The sequence below is a fragment of the Chlamydotis macqueenii genome, chromosome 7, assembly GCF_036417535.1.
Source record: "Chlamydotis macqueenii isolate bChlMac1 chromosome 7, bChlMac1.mat, whole genome shotgun sequence".
Classification (NCBI taxonomy): Eukaryota; Metazoa; Chordata; class Aves; order Otidiformes; family Otididae; genus Chlamydotis; species Chlamydotis macqueenii.
Window position 1 is genome coordinate 14806871 of NC_141562.1, and position 19501 is coordinate 14826371.

General features: G+C 39.6%; 1 protein-coding gene across 2 annotated transcripts; it reads right to left on the minus strand.

Annotated features, from left to right (window-relative positions):
* Nucleotides 1-35: 35 nt before the first annotated feature.
* UBE2D1 (ubiquitin conjugating enzyme E2 D1) lies at nt 36-19387 on the minus strand. 2 transcript variants are annotated; one of them, XM_086751916.1, is made up of 7 exons: nt 19244-19387; nt 10679-10742; nt 10553-10584; nt 8117-8194; nt 7766-7871; nt 5384-5477; nt 36-2828 (listed from the first exon to the last, which is right to left on the minus strand). In XM_086751916.1, the coding sequence occupies exons 1-7, from the start codon at nt 19265-19267 to the stop codon at nt 2783-2785; spliced, it is 444 nt and encodes a 147-aa protein (XP_086608042.1). In that variant the 5' UTR covers nt 19268-19387; the 3' UTR covers nt 36-2782. The 2 variants fall into 2 exon arrangements, with proteins under 2 accessions (XP_086608042.1, XP_086608043.1); XM_086751917.1 differs by lacking the exons at nt 36-2828; nt 5384-5477 and adding an exon at nt 7232-7480.
* Between the last annotated feature and the right edge of the window lie 114 nt (nt 19388-19501).

The following is a 19501-nucleotide window of genomic DNA, read 5'->3' on the forward strand; positions in this document are numbered from 1 at the left end:
AACCCCGCCCCCCGCCAGACAGGGACACGAGGTGCTCAGTAGCGTTCTCCCACGTTTATTATGCGAGGCCGCAGGCACAATACAGAGGTCAGAAAGTAATTAAGCAAAAAATGGAGGAGCTGTGGCCAAAAAGCAAACGGTACAGTACAGTTGAACTGATTTCCTCTTATTAAGAAGCTTTTGGCAGCAGAGGGTATCTGCGCGCCTGAAACAGGAGACTGTGGAGCTGGGAGCAGGAAAAGAGGGAAAAAAAAGACGTAGAGATAATGCCATTTTTTTTCCATCACAGTAAACACCACAGGAGGGAGGAACCAACCTTTCAGCTATAATTTTTTTTCCCCTTTAAAAGAGAATTAGTGCTTTTTATATAAACAGCAGAAGCCTGAAGAGGGAGGAGATATTTATCTCCATAGTCAAAATCCAGCCAACTCTTCAGAAGATTAAAGTTTTAAGTGATGTTGTACTTATCTCAGACACCATTTCAAAGTCAAAAAGCCGAACTGCCAGGATTATCGTAAGAATCAAAGCCTTAGCTTCACGCCTCTAAAACAGCATGTTCGGACACAGAATATTTTTTAGTATTTAAATACACCGAAGGCAGAACACCCTCCTCAGCGTTGTTGGTTTTGGATCATCCTGCTGGCCTTGCACTGCGATGGAAGGTCGTTTTTGCATATAGGGCACACAGCAGAAAAAGTACCGGTTGAAGTACAAATGTTTTCAAACCCATCCCTAATACAAATCGGTAAACCGAAAGAGAGTTAAGTATTCAGAGACGCAGGTCAAACTTCCAGTTTCACACAGTTCAGTACAGATACTGCAAACACTTACATAACTTCTAGTACAAATGTATTACTGCCGATCTAGAAAAAAAATAAAAGCTCTGGGAACACATTCTGATGGTCAAAGTCTTCTACCACCATTTCAGCAATAAGCATAAACAATGGCTTTGCCTTCCTAGCTACATTGTCCTAGTTCAAGTATAACGAAGCACTCATTTTAATAACAAACCCCCCCATATTTATTCAGCTTACAACCTGAAGTGAACAAGGATATTTTAAGATTAATAGAGCCACTCTCCACCAAGCTTTTGTTTCAAAAGTCATCATAGATGAAACGGTAGCACAGAAGTGACATTTTGCCATACGAGACCAACTTAAGCCATTTGAGTCAGTAAATCTGCAAGCATGAAGATAACTGTTCCACTGGTAGGAAAAATGTGCTCCTACCATGCGCATTTCCCACTCACAACCCCAATTCCAGTTTGGCATTCGCTGCAGTAAAAAAAAAAAAAAAAAAAAAAACCAAAACAAACCACAAATATTTTTGTCATCTTAAAAATGTATTTTATGATGACAAATTTCCCAACTGCAAGTCACTTTTCTTTCACATGCAAGGTACAGAGAAAAACATCAGTCACACATTTTTATTTTCAGATACCCAAGAAGAACGCACAGTAGGAAATCCAAGGTTTTTTTGCTTTTAATCTACTTGGTAAGAAAAGATTGCCCCTCTTCAGCACGACGGGTTTTTCACATGCATAGTCTGAAGCACCAAGTGCCAGTTAATGGAAAAGTCAGCTTCAAGTGTGAGAAGTTTACTCTAACATTCTGATACTGCAAATACACCACCTTAACCAAAGTGTCTGATGTTTGAACACTTGCGGTATTTCCTCCACAAATGAATATAGATTTAATTAAGCCAGTTGAAATTCTATATAAAACAGTGGGCATAGCACCCTAAATAAATTAGGCTAAAGCTAGCATAAAAATTAATTGCAGCGCAGTTCTAAGTAGCATGTGATGCATGGCTTTATTTTCTCTTTCATCTATAAAAATCCATGCACACTCAACTTCTGGATTCTCTAATGTTAGAACAAGCACTTCAAGGATATGCATGACTGAAAAAAAAAAAAGCCAAGAGAAATAGTAGAAAATGCATTTTATTTATATGGAAAAGGCTACATTTAGATTTGTAAAAGGTCTGTGATAGTGTTATGTTGCCCACATGTCAAAAAATCAGTTGTGAATAGCAACAAAACGGTTACATATCTTTCTACATAGCAGTGCAATTAGTTCACATTGCAATAAAATTAAGTCAAGTATGCAACAGAATCAAAAACAAGTGTTTCTCCATAATCAGCATACAAAGAATTACAGTGCAAAGATCATTTTAGGTTTTAAGAAATCTGCAGTCAGTCTTTAGAATATCCTAACGGGTGGGATACTCCCATTATTTTCCTTACTAGCAGTTGTATCTTGTCAATACTGTGCACAAGCAAGTAAGTCTAAAATGAAATGACTTACAAGGTAAATAAAATATTTAGTCTATACAGTAAAAAAACAATACAAATTATATAAGTGTACTAACAAAATGAAATTTGAACACACACTTATGAAATGGACAACATACTTTAAGGACACACATACAGTATTCATCACAAAACCAGCTACTTTTCCCAGCAAAAATAATTTGGTTGCTTTACACCTGCATTATGGATCTCGTCGTCTGGAGATGCAGATGTCCAACTCTTAAAAACCACGATAAATGTCTTCTGCAAAGCATACAAAGAGGATAAATATTCTTATCACAGTCTTAAGGTAATTTTCGGAAGTTTGTTCTCCCTTGCTCCAGAAACACACTTACATGAGTGAAAAAAATTCAAGGGGCATCATGATACATTGAAACAGTAAACTGTGCTCCATTTCCTTCTAATTTTGAAAAAAAAAAAAAACCCTAGAATTTACAGTACTCTGTGGTATATGAAAAAGTCTTCACAAGTTTACATTGCATATTTCTGAGTCCATTCTCTCGCATGTCTGTTGTATCTGTACGTGCAGAAAGAAGGCATTAGAGTGAAGAGCCGTTAGTGATACATTGACAATGGCCACTTATTTACTCAATACAGATGTTATCGAGCTTTTCACCTCTTGGCATTGATTCAAACAACATCAAAATAGCCTAAAAGCCAAGAAACACATACCCACTGTACGTTCAGTTTCTAAGGGTACCTATCAGAGCTATTTAGATTCAAGCTCAAAACCAGTCTCACAGGTTTGTATTAAAATGTGTATCGTATCTTTGTGCATACTTAATTTGTATTTCACCACTAGTTCCCTTACTTGTACCTTAACAGGAATTTGTTGTAAATTATTCTTAAATGTGCATGCTACTAACAAAATTCACACATTTCAGTTGCCTAACATTCAGTATAATTAACTGGTTTTGGAAAGGGTAGGGATAGAAGGTACAGTAATTTTTTATTCTTCATTTTGCATTTCAGAACTGGAAAGGAGAATTTCCTGAAAAGCATTTTTCACTAGATTTTAAGTCTCAAGTCTTTTCCTTCTGGTATGAAGCTGACTAGCACTCCCAAAGGTAAAACGTCCTTAGAGAGTCAGTAACTTTCCCTCTGGTTCTCACATTTGTTACATTCCACTCTTCAGACCAGATTCCCTTTCTTCCGGGTCCCTCCAGAGAAAACTGTGACAAGTTTTTAAATCCATCTCTTAAGATCAGTATAGCAACTCATGTACTAACTGGTTTTGTTCTAAAGAATATGCTACCATACAAGTCTTTGGATTTTTACTTATAGTAAAATACCCATAGATACATGCTCAGGGGTAACCAGACATCTCTTATTTCCTAAATCCAAGCTGAGATTAAAAAAAAAAAAAAAAAATTAAGTGATCAGCATAAGAAGACAAAGCTATACTCAACACTACACATTCTCTCACTTTCTCAAGCAATGATTAAATTTAAAGTTTTGGAGATAGAGAAATAGCCCTTGTTGACTTCCTTCACAAACAGGAGGCACAATAGCTGAAATCACTATTAAGTGGACAGACAAAAGCTGAGACACAAATGGGAAGAAGCTGAGGCACAACGTCCTCAAGTTGAACGCTATCTGCTTCGCAGTACAAGCCACAGAGTTCAAACACTTCATAAGTGGGTTACGCTATTTGATTTTATCAGACATCAAACTGTCAGGAAAAAAAAAAGGCTATTTTAGTAATTCTTACTCTAGGGAGAGAAATACTAGACCATAGGCTTCCATGTAACTTCTACATCACTTCTCCTCTATCCAGTCCTCAAGGTAAAAGCAATACTCAAATCTTCATGAACCACAGGCCATTAGCATGCATTGCAAGAAGTCTTCAGTGGCTCAGTACTAAAAAATAGGTACCAAACAATTTTTCAGTCAGTTAACCAGGAACTCGAAAATTGCTCTGGATATCACAAACACTCCACAGAATCTGACACAAAGAGTCTAACAATTAAAATAGGTTACCAAAAAGGAGCTGAAGTACAAAGGATAAAAAGGCCTACCCCAAACTACATCCATAACCTTTTCCACAGCTTGAAGTAGTGGTCAGATAAACAGCACTGGCTAGGCTGTCTATGAATGTGCTACATGGCTATGACTAAATTATTGTCAAGGCCACCAGAAAATTTGTGGCAGATTCATTCTGGGGAAGGTTATTCCATTCTTGGCAAGTTCGGACTGGATGTATTTGGAAAACCTCAGAGGCTCCTATCCTCGTTACTGTCCTAAACTGATCTTGTGTTTCAATCCCTCACACACCTAGAAAAACCTACGGGTGCTAAAATCCTGTTACAGTTATCAACAAACTCTTAGGAAATCAATGCACCTCTTTGCTTAGATATCCACAGATGCCATATTCAAAGTTTGAGTGCTTAAAGAAATCACTCTAGGAGGTAGTGCTCTAGAAAGAAACATCGCTATGCCAAGGCACAGGGCTTGCTAGTGACCTCTAAATCCTGTTATCCAATATTGCGATTGCAGTATCAGCACATATGCAGTTTTAAGACAGCATTTCAAAGCCCTCCTTCAGGGTGGTGTACAACAAGGAGTCATCAAGCCTTAAAGCTGAACTTTGGGAAATCCAAGTCGTCCTGCACTATAAGCCTAAGAGCCCAGAACAGATGTTTCAGTCAATATGGTAATTTTAAAGTTAAAACTCCTCAAATCAAAGTCACGTTTGGTCCAGAAGCACGTAATGCTTCAGTTACGTGCTGTCCATGTTACCTACCCAAGATCAAAGGCTTCCTGCAAGTTCTAGAGCTGTTGTAGAAAGTAAGAGAGGTTCTTTTTCTCTGTTGTAAGATACAGCAAATTGCAATAGATGTGACAATAGTTCTTAGCACGAAAAAGAGTTGAATATTAGGCTCACATTTACAAAATTGTGTCAAAAACACGTTTGTTGCTCATACTTAACATATTTTCAAGATTTAAAAGATTTTTAAAGTCTAATCCCATAGAAGTCTATGAAAAGAGTATCTTTAAAAGTCAAGATAGAAGGCTGCACAGCAGATAACCATCTGTAAGTATCACACACAAATATGTATATGTTATACTCACTTTTCCTTGTCTGACTTGTAGATCTGTGCAATATCCGGTACTAAAGGATCATCTGGATTAGGATCACAAAGTAAGGAGCATATGGACAATAAAACTAAATAAAAGAGACACTAGATTAAACAAGTTGGTTTGCTTTATTTCTATAATCCTTTAAAATATTCCAGTACTCTGAACAAGTGTGGTCAAAGAGAGACCGGAAAGAGAATGCCTATCAGTATTAAGCCTTTGCACAGCAGTTCTGCTCAGAAATGTTTATATAGCATCATTTTTCTAGGTCCCAGGTAAACAACATCTAATTCTAGCCTAGAGAACTTGCAGCCCATCGACTTGTACCTTTTGTAATGAGCTCTCTCCCATGTTTTAACCTATGAACATTAAGCACACTACAGACTACGTAGTTACATATAACTATTTGATCAAACTAAGCTCTTCAATCTACAGTTATTTAAGATAATGAATACTGTTAATATTACACTGCCATGCTATACTATTTGTGCTAGTCCTCCGCTTCTGTGCTGACAGCCAGTCTCTCCATATGAGCATTGCACTTACTTTGACAGAAGTGTGACTTCCATTTTGGGAAAATACTTCATCAGTATTATATGCAGATACTAACTTAGTACTCCATATCAATTTTCTGGTACTGTACCAAGGACGTTTGATTTTCCTAAAGTTTTCAGTCCAAATTTTTCAGGAAAATTCTATTTTTGTACTCATAACTAACACATTCACACTCTTGTATTCACAAGAGTATGCAGTTAAAACTATTCAAAACATGTTGTGAAAGGGAATTTGATGCTACGGTAAGAATCTACTGTAGAATAAGATTTTTTTCCTTGCTGTGTCTTGTTACAAGAGCCTAGACTAACACCTATTTTCAGCTGTAGCAAGTTTGACCACTCCATACTGACATATTTCTTTTTATTAAGTGCCAAATATACCGGTAATATTAGAAAATCAGGTTAGAATACTTGGTCACACCAATCAGAGGTGCTATCAGTATGCTGTAATCCTTTGATTCAGTAAAAACAAGAACCATGAAAGAGAAACTTCCATGACCCACTGAGCTAATTTCCAGTTTGTGTAATATATAATGTGCAAGCATGCTGAAAGCACGTCAAATTAGAACATGTAAGACTAGCAGAGTGCTCCTCTTTATAACTGAAGGAACGCTCAAAAAGTCAAGACACTTAGAGAAAAGTGCTGAAAATCTGAAAACTTAAGGAATTTTCAGCTGTAAATGCCAACTGTTAAACATAACTGCTGACTCTCACTTGCTAAATACCTCCTAAATAACTAGAAACAAGATAATTTTTGCTCAGCAATAGAAGAACCAAACAATTTCTGTGTAAAGCTGATACCAACTACGCACAAGAGTAATTAATGTCTTCAGCAACCATATCAGGAAACAGTATTAAGCTTAGATTTTATTCAGCTTGTGAGATTACTGCACCAGGTTGTTATGCATTAGCAGAAGTTGCTTTTCCAAGGAGGTATAACAATCGCACTTGCATAGAGCACTTGCTGGTACACCAAATGCAGTGACACTGTTCTAAAAGAAGCACATGTAATTTGGAGAGTTCTGAGGCAGTAAGCAAGATGTGATACTGTTCAACCTTTTCAGTCACACAAAGACTTTCTGTAAGATGACTAAGTGTGGCTGGGCAGCTTGAAGATGGGCGATAAAAAACGACAGCACCCACACTGTAAGCAGCTTTTGAAGTGACACAAAATGCCTACAACAGAAGAACTGCTTAACTGTAGCCTCGATGTTCCAAAAATCAAGTGTCCAACTTGATTGAGTTGAACTACAGGACTAGAATATTTTACTAAGTCTTTGATTACTTTGAAAGCAGCTACAGTTTAAAATATACATCTCACAGAGAAATGCAAAACAGAACAACTTATCTCATTTTAAAATAAAGTGTAATTAAGACCTTAGCCCACACAAGGATGCTCAGGCAACCCAAAGAGCCATCAGTAAGCAATCAGGCAAGCCCACACACGTCAGTATCGGGGTTTTCCATTCACATCCAAAGTAATTTGATTTAGAAGCTCTGCTCACCAGTTTCTCCTCAGTTCTGCATGCACAGTCAGCTATAATACAGAAGTTGCATTTCAGGGTAATTGGACATTTATTATCTTACGCAATTTGGTTCAGAACATTGCTTTGCCATGCACATAGTATTTTGTGTAATATGACACTCCAAACAAACTGCGCAAGATGTTTGATCCTAACAAGTATTCCAATGGAATTTGCCAGTTCTGTAACATGCAGGATGAGTTCCCACTGCCACCCTTAGACAGTGCAGTAATACAAAAGAGAAGCGCCACGGCAGCGTACGCAATTACATAAATCCATTAGCAAATCTTTGAGTTTACCTTTAGATACAGTCAGAGCTGGTGACCATTGCGATCTCAGGATATCAAGACAAATACTCCCATTACTGTTTATGTTTGGGTGGTATATTTTTGTTGTAAAAGCAATCTGGAATAATGAAAGAAAAAAAAAAAACAAACCCAAATAACATCAAACTGTGCTTATTATATTTGGAATCCTTAACATTGTCCCTTCAGTTCCAGTCATTCTAGATCTGCCAAGACAATTTATTGTACAGTCTTATCCATTCATCCACTATGAACACGTATCCTGTTGCTGGCTTTTCTGGTTTTAACTTCCAAAATTAAGCCCCAAACAACTAAGACAAAGAAACTGCATATGTTTTGACTTACCTTTGGTGGTTTGAAAGGATAGTCTGTTGGAAAGTGTACTGTGAGAAAAAATACTCCCCCTTGATATGCACTATCAGGCTGGGGAAAAAAAAAAAACAAAACAAACAAAACACATTAAGATATTTTGGTTATTTTGAAACTTCCCTTCCGAACATAGATAACCTCCCAAAGCCGTGTGTGTGTCTTAGAAAATACACTTTTTTCCCCAGTACACAGCCCACAGCGGACTGCGTATGGGGAAGGCACAGAGGTAATGGAAGCCTCCCACTGGCCTGCAGAGCTACAGTAGAGCCAACCAACAAGGCTACTGAGTGCTGCCCTTCTTGGCAAGTGAAAGGGAGGGAGCAGTGTTTGACTGACGGAACCACAAAACCGGTGATCTGTCAGCTCCAAACTAGCTCCCCCTCAGTATCTGGGCTGTAAGGCGCTCCTGGAGCTCAGCTCCACCACACCAAGGGGAATACAAAACTCAGAGCAGGTCTTCCAAACCCTGTCTCTGTGCAACACCACATCTGCTCTGATCCTCCTCCATCCTTAAGCTACAAATATACTTACCTTAAGAAGTGGTTTCTCTTTGCAGATGCAAAGAGTAGGATTTTTCCAATATAACTCAGTTGATCATGATGACATCAGGGAGTTTTAAAACACACAACATCTTTGTGACCTGTACAAATCTGTGAACATGCATTTTGTTAGAGAACATGTGCACAGGTTTACGTCCAGGTTGCACATAGTTAATAGATATAAATAACTTTGTTGCAGTCATCTTTTGAGGAAATCTTTCATTTTTATTAAGTAGACAAGCGAGGGGAAAGATCTCACTGCTAAATGGTACAGAGCAGTGCTGCAATTTTTGATTAAAGGAATGAGCAGAAAACCATTCTCATTACTTGGTATGTTTTGTGAGTAAGGTCTATAAAAGAAAGTGATGATGCCCATAGACAGGAGAAGAGGTTACCCTGCTTCCAGACAGAGAAAGTGAATTCCTCAGGTAAGCTTTAGTCCTGTGCTGCCATCAGGAAACACACAGGATGTGCATCCCTATTTCCTTATGTTATCAAGATAAAGGATTGATATCCTGATGGTGTTCTTTTCTTGTATCTCAGCAGATATGGCTGAGACAGGGTGGCAAGAGATGCTCATTCTTATCCTTAACTAGAGAAATCTGAGGAACCTGAAGCAAAGAAAAGAATATGTTCCACTACACAATACAAGAAGTTAACTGCAAGCTGGAAGAAAAAAAAAATGGAATTTAAGTCAGGACTCATGATTTCCCTTACTCAGGTGATCAGAGTCACTAAGGACAGAGACATTATTGGCGGCAATCAGCATGTAAGCTTTTGTTCACTCTTAATTTCTTTCCTATTCTGCTGTTCACCTTTAAGCAACGCAGAAGGGCAAGGGTCACAATGACTTTGTATGGGAAAGAACACAGTTAAAGAAAAATGACAAAAGCATTAGTATCCCACAAACTCAGTCGCTGCTGGGCCACTGACAAGCTGGACAAGGCTCCAGCATACCATGGGCAGATTAGTAACTGATCTTTTGCTGTTTTGCAGCAGCTGTGCTGAAAATGCAGAAACAGCCTCAAAGCAGTCACAACTACACTTTTCTCCACCATGTCATGCTGCATCTCAATGGATTAAGCATTGTCTCAAAATTTCAACTGGCACAGTGATTCAGCTCACCAGCTGAACCAGCAACTCTTCTTTCCAAATTAGTAAATCCAAAAGGAAAACACTAGGAATACAAACTCCTTACTCTGATATTAGTGACCCTTTCCCTCAGGTCATGTTGTTCTTTTTGCTAAAATACTTTTCAGTATTCCTTTGAAACTTTCTGTTCTTAAGCTTTACTGTCCTTTCTTAAGTTATTTCCTTGACAAGAGTCATGAGGTCTTTAGAAATCTCCCTCAACCCAAGGAAAGCAGGCCTTTCTCACACAGAAAGCAAAAGTACCCACAACTAGTGGTCTACACTTTCCAAAAGCCATCTGTTTTGGTCAGAGCCACATCACAGCCATCAAATAAGCTCTAAAAGCCCAAAATCACCCTGTGCAACTCCAGTCATGTTTACAGTTACCAGCTTTAGCACTGGATTACATCCTCTCTTCCTCCTTTCAGACGGATCAATCTTCCAGAATTGAAATGATCATCTTTGAAAAGCAAGCTCCGCACTTTGCAGCCCACGTCACCAATTCAAATATTGGAGTTGACTGATTAAGCACCCCTAACTTCATGAAGAGGATGGATTTTTGAACAGCTACAGAAAGAAACTAGTATCAGACTACTACAAAAAACAATACCACTCTTGGTCTTTAATCTGTACACAGCACAGCTGAATTTGACTGCCATGTTTACAAAAACCCAAATGAATCATTCTGTAACAAAAAGGGAAACCAAGTCTACTTTCTTAGGTGCTTGAATAATATACTTACAGGTCCCATAATTGTTGCTTGCCAATGAAACACTGAAAGTCAAAAAGACACAACAGTTAGAGATTTTCTGAGCTTTTTTGTAACTGAAAAAAGGGCAAACGTGACAATGTGCTACAAAGAGCTTACAGTCATCTCCAACAGGTCCGGCAGAACAGTGGGCCGGTGGGTCTCGCTGCAGATCACTTAGTTCCTGTAAGAAACACAAATATTTGAAAGACATCTACATGAAAATACACACCACTCAGCAGCATCACTTAAAAGTGAGAACACAAACAGATTTTATTAAATAGACTTCCAGTATTTTTAAAGAAGTCAGCACTTGAAATGCCCATTGATATGGAAAGGCATTTTTTTGCCAGACATCTGCAGCTAAATACAACATTGTGCTCTAAATTAATACCTGAAAATATTTTTAAGAGTGATAGTCAAGTTCTTAATAAGCTGGATAGACTGAAGTTAAAAAAAAAAAAAAAAAGAAAAAAGAAAATGAAGGGTTTCTTGATTTGTCTGTAAATTCACTGCTTAATTTAGAAATTTATGTGCTAACCTGACTGTTCCTTTAGCTTTTGATTTTAGAAAAGCTCCTTGTATCAGCCTAATCTATGTACACCAGCTGAGTTGAACTAGCTCATAAACTGTTTGCAGTCTGCCTACAGATGATATATGAACATAACATAAAGGAAAAATATGAAAAATATTAGCTGTACACCTTATTTAACATACCTTGATTTAATTCCCTGCATGCCTTTTTTTTTTTCCCAAAATGACTACTAAAAAACTCCCAAGAAAGCTGAGATTTAAAAGAAGCATTCAGAGAAGGTTTTGCAGGTCAACTGATTTATTTTTCTTCCAGATGTCCACATAGTCCCCAAAATTTTAAATTATTATTTAATTACACAAAAACAGCCCAGCTTTTCATCTGATTTATCATCACTATATCAAATGCAAAACAAGCCAGGCATTAATGTTGGTTCATCTTCCTTGTTTAATTCAATATACTACTTTTGATGTCTGTAATTTTACTGTACTAATAACAAACAACTTATTCCAATTCTATGCTGATAGGAACCGTGCTGCCATAAGTTTAATCATTATGTGTAAACACTGCACTGAAACAAGCTATAAGATGTGTGCTAGGCCACCGTTTGTAAGTCACCCAAGTAATTACTCCAAACATACACATTTAAGTCAACAATAGACACCAGCAGGTCTGTAAATACCTTCTTGAGCGTAGCTTAAGAAATAACAGTGTAAACATTTCTACCCAAAAAATGATTACTCAAGACAAGTACTTCCAAAATCAAGGTTTCAACTAGAGTCAAGTTTAACTCAAGTGTAGAATTTGTGTACATAGCGTGATCAGACCTACGTACAATTTGAAGGGTTAAAACGCTGCACTTCTCAACTGCTGTGATATATTTATCCATGTATCACATCCAGCAAACATTTCAGCTCACACAGGACGGGCTTTGGGGGCCCCAATTTAGCACGGTCCTGGCACCTAAATTCAGGCACACTTCTTAGCGGTCCACTCTTGGCCCTGAATTCAAAAAAGGCACTGCAACATACCTTCAACCAGTTAATGGAGCAGCAGTTTTAATACTTGCTCTGAAGCCGCTCCTCACAGTCTTTGCCATTTAAAACAAAAGAGGCAGTTCTTCGATACACTGAAATAGTTCAGGTTGACAACTAGCGCTTCTTGTCTGCCCTTAACTTTATTCTGTTGATGAAATTATATGCTGGTACAGAAACAACACTCCAGGCTACACTTCGACTAATAAAGGCAATAGCAAAACTCCTTAAGTGCAGTTCCCTTTTTAATGGGAAGATTAAAATTTCACTCAGGGAGTGATGTAGAGAACCAGTAATCTATGCAAAGCCTGGCCCTTGCCAGTACACGAAGGGAGTCAACAAGTCTCAGGTTTCCAGGAGTCACGAGAGTTGTAACAAGCAGTAAGAGCAGCAGAGTTGTTACAGCCACTGTCTACTCTAATTTGCAACTCAAGATCTAGCCCAAGAAGAGATGATTAAGTCTTCTACACACACACACAAAAGAGAAGCCAGCTACATGAGACTGTTGGCCAAAGCAGAGAACTCAAAGCCTAAAAATCACGTTTTATAGCAGCTGTGGCTGACTACTGAATTAAAGGCAATGATGGGAAAATATGTAGCTTAAACTGTTCAGAAAGTCTCTAATATATGCAAACAGTACCTTATGCCTATGTGAACTGCTAAGCAAGCACTTAATTTTGGAGTCACAAGTCTATAACGGCACCTGCGTTTGCTAGATGCTTTCTTCAAGACCTTTATATACCCCCAAACCACACAAATTGGTTTTCATTCACACATACACACGTACTTCAGAATCCGTAGGAACTGGGGAAGTCTCCTCAGGTATACACTTTCCATTTGTTCAAGCTAAAGGCACTGAAATTTGTCCATTATGTTTTTAATCATACCTTGAGGAGACCCAGAACTATCAACTCCTGTTATTAATATTTCCCTAACAATGATGAAAAGACTCTCTTCAACCACTTTCACTAAACGAGAGCAGTGTTCACGGATACATTCAGAGAGCTTCTGCAGCTAGGAAACAAAACCAGACCCAACTTCAAAATCCTGATAGAGCAAATTCAAGCCATATTTTCCAATGATAAGAAATAACGTACTGAAGCCAATGTGACTTTAAAATACAAATGGTAAGGTGATCAAATTTTGTGCATTGTTTGACAGTGTTAACAGGTTTAGCCTTTACATACAGAAGCTCAGATCAAGATGTGATAAAAACAGAGATCTATTCAGCTTTATACTGTTAATTATGCTGTTCAAGCTTCATAGTCAAAGGAAAATTATCTGGAGAGCTATAAGATCTAGGCTTCGAGCTTTCCTACATCTTTTGAAATGCCGCGAGGAGACAGTCAGAGCGTCCTGCATGAGCCAGACTGACTGGCCAGCGTCCAGAGCTGAACACTGCAGAACAGTTGTGATGATTCTCTAGAGTAAGGAGACGTAGAATAACTGCTTCATGACTTTACATATTCACTAAAGAATGAGATGCTGAATACAAGAATTCTCCACACGCAGCAGAGATGCTCTTCACAGGAAGCCCAAAACCTTGCTGTGTCAAGAGGCAAGGCTGAAGAGTTACAAAGCACAATGTGCTGAAACCTCATCAAGAAGTGTAAGAGAACTGCATGGAAGGCATTACACAGTCAACACCAAAGGTTTCCCTGTAATTTTAAGTTAATTGGTTCCAGTAGCTTTGTCCAGGTTTTATGGATTATCACTATGCAGCTGCATGATGCAGGTCTGGTTACTTCAAAGCCTGGTCTACACCAATATTTTTAGTCACTGAGCAGAAAAAGGTATAGAAAACACTGGTGGAAGACTGATGTACTGTCGTAGGCTAACAGACAGGATCTATAACTCAAAGCAGTGCAGATCCAGTTTCAAAAGAGAAAGTCAACACTACAAATTACAGTGTACACCAGTGCAACCTCTTTTATGGGAACACATAAACCCAAAGTTTTGTCTGCAAGAGATGCAAACAGAAGTATCAGTTATGTCAAGCACTGGTGAGTGTCACAGCATAAAAGCATCTATCAAGTGCTCTAACACAGGCCACGCTATCCCAGTACAGCCAAGATAAACTTGTACAGAGAAGACAGCTAAGCTGAGGACAGTGGTAGGAATCAACCTTCTAATCCTCTCAAACATGGAAAATATTAGAGTAGAATAGAATACTGTTAATTCCGTACCTCTAAGTGGTTGCAATGAATGGGTGCCAGAGCAAACTATTCCTCCTGTTTGTAACTACAGAAGAGCAGCGGAGCAGAAAAGCGGGATCCACAACCAGGTGTAGCTAATAAAGCAACATTACTGTAATGCTACAAATGCTAAACAACAGTTACTGGAGATGGACACAGCAAAGCCTCCAAATTATCACCTTGCATTGCACCACACACATTGTAGAACAGCTCTGCAGGCAGCATGAGGCAAAAATTGAAAAATCAAGTTTAACAGATGTAGAACACATGCTATGGTAAGCTATAAACGCTGGAAATCTTTCTGAATGTTCAGACTAGTACTTATAGTCAAAGTATAATACAGGATGTATTTCATGAAAGTATAAAGTTGGTGAAGACTGGAAGGCCAGTTGAACACTTACAGGCTTCATTAGCAGTCAGGCTTCTCTTCTAAAAAGCTACTGGAACAAGATAATAAAGAATACCTTGATAACAAGAGATAAATATATTCAGCATAGTACGCCTGGACACTCAATGGCTATCAGCACAAATAGTAACAAAAAAAAAAAAATACAACCCACCCTAAAAATATCTATCTTTTTTTCCATTAAAAAAAAAAAGTCAGAAAAAAAACCCCTGCAGACTATCTGAAGACCAAAATAAACTGCAGGCAGCATCACTACAAGCTATTTTAATTCTCTAAGTGACACAAAATCACAGCTCTCTTCCATACTGTTATTTAAAATATAGGTTTTATATTTGCCAGCTATGCTCCTCGTTTCTTGCACAAAACGCACTGCAGACCACAGACTCACTTCCTACCAACTCCATGCATACACTGCTGCTATTATAGTAATGTTTGGAACCATCTGTCAAAAACCCCCCATGATTATACTTAGACTAAAGGATTCTCTGTTCTTCATAAATTTGGTAAATGTAAAGCAAATATTTATCATAACATTTTCAAATACAAAGTTAAGTCTTAGTAATAAAGTACAGATTATATTTTTACACATTGTTTCAATGCAAAAAAAAATGCTGAGATATCACAGCGGATGTTTTGAAAGTAAATAAAAACATTTGATATTACAGATCCAAAAAAGAAGTTTCCTCAGTGTGTTTATTACCATCCAAAGAAAGCACGACTCAACAGTTTGAAGTCAAAACCTCAACCACAAATACTGAGTTTTACTGATAGTAACAAAAGTTATTGTCAACGTAATGTTCAAGTCTGTGTGTCCTGTTAGTCTACACGTATACAAAACACATACTGAAACAAACAGACATATAGCTCATTGACATATCTAAATGTTTGAATGCTGCTATTCTTTCTGAGTTGTGGGAGAAAAACAATCAAGCACTATGCATGAACAAGATAAAAAACAACAGCTATTTTTAAACCAGTCTTCAAATGTGTCACAAAATACTTTCTCACTGGCTTTAAGGTCTCTTCTAAATATTTTTTTAATGCCAATAACAAAAATAAATACTAGTTTTGGACGTATTTCAAAATAGCCTGAGCCATTAGCCAGCATAACAGCAACCCCTCGTTAACACTAGCAGAGCTCCCGGAAGTATAGGATTTATGATGAAAACAGTCTCCTCAACTGCAATACTGAACTGACAGGACAGCAAACTCGCAATTAGATGTGTAAACAAAGGATTTGGAACAGGAATCTCAGAAAAATGTTTCTGCACAGGGCGAATGGGCAGAACTGACCTACACACTGGCTTACATAACCTGACAGCCTGAATCATTTTCTACTTTACACAAAAGCTGTGGTGTCTCCATTTCCAGAGGCAGTAACAATGAAGGCTTCTTCACAGAATATCACTTTCTGACTAAAACTTACACTATTTGTTTTGTTTTCATAATTTGCAACATTTGGAATTTACAATGCCCACAAAAATGTGGGTTGTTCTTTCATTGGTGAGTTGCAGACTACAGAAAAGCAACTCCAGTCCCAAGGAACATTTATTGTACCTCACACACAGAGCGCAGCCTGAAGTTTTTAACAGCGTAGAAGTATACTGCCTCTCGTCCACGCTACAGCAGAGTAAAGCAGTGACAAGGTAAACTAATACCGGCTCCTCAGCTTAGTATCAATAAGAATCCCCTGTCCTTCCAAGAACTCAGAGATTAATTTGTCATGGAGGTGGCACCGACAGCTGTGCTTACACCGCAGGGCTTCATGTCCTCACTGCTCTTCCACCCACAGCTAAGTTGACAGGCTTTCATGTGCAATGATCAGCTTGTTCGTTTGTTATTCAGTTGCTTGTATTCTAAGAAAGCTCCCAAGCACAAGTCATCTTTCCATTATTAGTGATTAGTCTTGAAGTCTGCAGGTTGTCCTCCTTTGAGGAGTTCCTCAAGGCAGATCCATGAAAGACAAGATCAAAGAATCACAGAACGGTATGGGCTGGACCTTTAAAGGTCATCTAGTCCAATCTCCCAGCAAGGAAGAGGGACATCTTCAACTACACAAAACTACACAGATAACAATGGCAATACTATTTAGAAATTGGAGTCCCAACTGGTATGAGACAAAAAATGCTAACTAACATTTCTACCTGTTGCAGCTTTGCTTCCTCTGTAGGTGCTAGCATCTCCGAACACACAAATTAGCAAAATCATCGTGAACAAACACCCAAGCTCACGATCGAAATCCCTCAGCTGTGCTAAACAATTCCGAACCACTCTAAAACCAGACAAGCTTAACTTGAGACAGTATGTCTAGACTGACAAGCTCCCAAGTAATACCATTGTGTTTTCTGACAGCGCTTTGTTCTCCAAAGAGTTCCTCTAAGCACTTTCTGAAACTATGAAATCCTTACAGCACTTCCTCTCTTCCAGACCTTATCCCCTCCTACCCTTGAGATACAACACAGCTATCAGCCTTTATAGTCAGTCTGAAACATCAGGAAGTTAGATGGGATAAACACAGCATCATACAAATACATTTCCTCTAGCACTAGATTTCCAGTTTCGTAATTTTCAGGAAAGGTCTCCATATTACAGTGACATTAAGACAGTTTGTCTTTTCAAACTTCTCCTCTTCATTTTAACTTTCCACACGAAACAACCCTATTTTCCCTGCCACTTTCCTCTTCTACTGCTCCAGAGGCAGGCTGCTGGACAAAACCCTGGAAAGGCAGCAGATAGCAATGAGGGTAGTTAATGAAAAAAAAGAAAACCAGCAACAGTCATTTCTGCAGCACACTAGAAGCAAGAAGTAACTAGTTCCGAATCTAGTCTCAACTCTTCTGGTAGGTCCTTCCCAGTATGTCTTCATGTTTTGGACAGAAGTTATTGTATAATCCAGAAATCTTCTACTACCTTGAAGTCAGCATCCTGGTAAGCATTTTCGAAGAGTAGAAACAGAATCTAATAAGGCTAACAGGATGAAAGATACTCTTTCATAAATAGTCTACCCATAACTTCATATCTATTGAACACAAAGTTTTTAAGTGCCACACTCAATAGAACTGTGGTTTCCCATATGTATGGAAGTCTCCAAAGCAGAAAGAAAAGTTACACAGGGAATGCGATATGAAAAAATACAGAGAACAATCCACAGACTGCCACTCCATCTCAAAATTACTAGAAGACTACCAGACTTTCTTCCACTTGCTCTGTCTGTTCACCTAAGCAGCATGAAACTGAACAAGAGGGAAGAAAAGGTATTCAGAACAATCTTTTTCATGAAATGCAAGGGTAAAGAGATACTCAGAAAAAAGGTAGGAAATTAAAAAGCCAAGAAAAGGCAGAGCGTTTCCATAATATGTAGAAGTGTGACAGAACTTACTGCTAGAGAAAAACCGCTGTAGTCAGTTATTAATATTTGGTACAACGTTCAATGCAACGTTCATAACAAATACGTGACATGAAGTAACAAAAATCTCCCCTAATTACCTGTAAAGGCATAATAAGATTTGTAGCATGAGACCTAACTAGCTACTTTTCGTAGAAATCCATCCAAATAACTTGTATCTATCATACAGTATCCCCAATCTGCTTGCTGCAGGGTCAGCTGGTCATATAGAATTCTATTTCGGTAATGGAAACAGCAAAGGGAATCCAGAACAAGAAATTACATCACAGTCGCTAAACTAGGATAGCACAAACACCGACTAAACACGGTACGTCAACAGCAACAAAATACCACGTATTCTATAACACGGCCAATGAGCTACTGTTTAACTAAACTTCTATGTTTATCATCCATAATGTTTTTTTTTTTCCTGTACTGTACAATGACCACTTATACTCGCCAAAGAAAAGGAATCCAGAACTTCGCTCCTTACTTAAAACCCAGCCATTTACAAGTACTATCCCCAAACTCTACAACTGGGATACATTCAAAGGTCATATGAAGTACTGGGCTGGCAGCACTTCCTAAAGTGGAAAAAGACTTACGCGCAGAGCTAACCAGGCTGTTCACAACAGGAGTGCGGTTATTTCGGCGACAGATACCTCCCTGACACCTGCACTGAAGATAACCCCTTAATGCAGTTTCGCCTTTCAGCATCACACGGCCTCGGGAAACATCTCAGATGTTTTATTAACGGCAGTTTAAAGCCCTCACTCGGGGTGAGGGGCCTTCCAGAAGGCAAAGAGTCCCCAGATCGCAATTAGACCACAAGAGCCATCCTTTCTCCACCTCGGGCCCGCTCCCACCGGGACAGCCGCGCCCCGCACCCCTCCCTCCGCCCCCTGAGGCGGCCCCGCGGGGCCGAGGGACCGGCTGGGGCAGCGGGGGGGGACACGACCCAGCCGACGGAGGGTTGGAAGGACGGGCCTCAGGCGGAAACAATGCGGGGCAGCCGGCTCCCGCGACGCCTCACCGCGGGCCCGGCCCGCCGCCATCACCCCCGGGCGGCACCGAAGAGGCCCTTCCCGCACCCCCCCCCCACCCCCCCCCCCGGCCGCTCGGCCCCCACTCACTTTCTGTATCCGCTTCAGCGCCATGGGAGCGCGGGGCGGTGGCGGCGGCGGGGAGCGCGGCCGGGGAGGGCGGAGCGGGCGGGTAACGGCATCCGCGCGCGCCGCGGAGACCGGGGCGGGACAGGCGGCGGGGGGGAGGTGGCGGGGGGGGGAACGGGAGGGGCGGGGCGGGCGCTCGCCGGGCCCTTTGTGTCCGCCTGGCGCCTGCGCAGCCGCGAGGCGCGGCGGGAAGTGCAGTCCGGAGGGAGAGCGGCGGCG

Excerpts from the sequence above, each read along its gene's own strand:
- UBE2D1 (XM_086751916.1), bottom strand. The coding sequence starts at position 19,267 with ATGGCGCTGAAGCGGATACAGAAA. Across the intron at positions 10,743-19,243 it reads CGCTGAAGCGGATACAGAAA|GAACTAAGTGATCTGCAGCG; the intron begins GTGAGTGGGGGC and ends TGTTTCTTACAG. Across the intron at positions 10,585-10,678 it reads CGGACCTGTTGGAGATGACT|TGTTTCATTGGCAAGCAACA; the intron begins GTAAGCTCTTTG and ends TTTGACTTTCAG.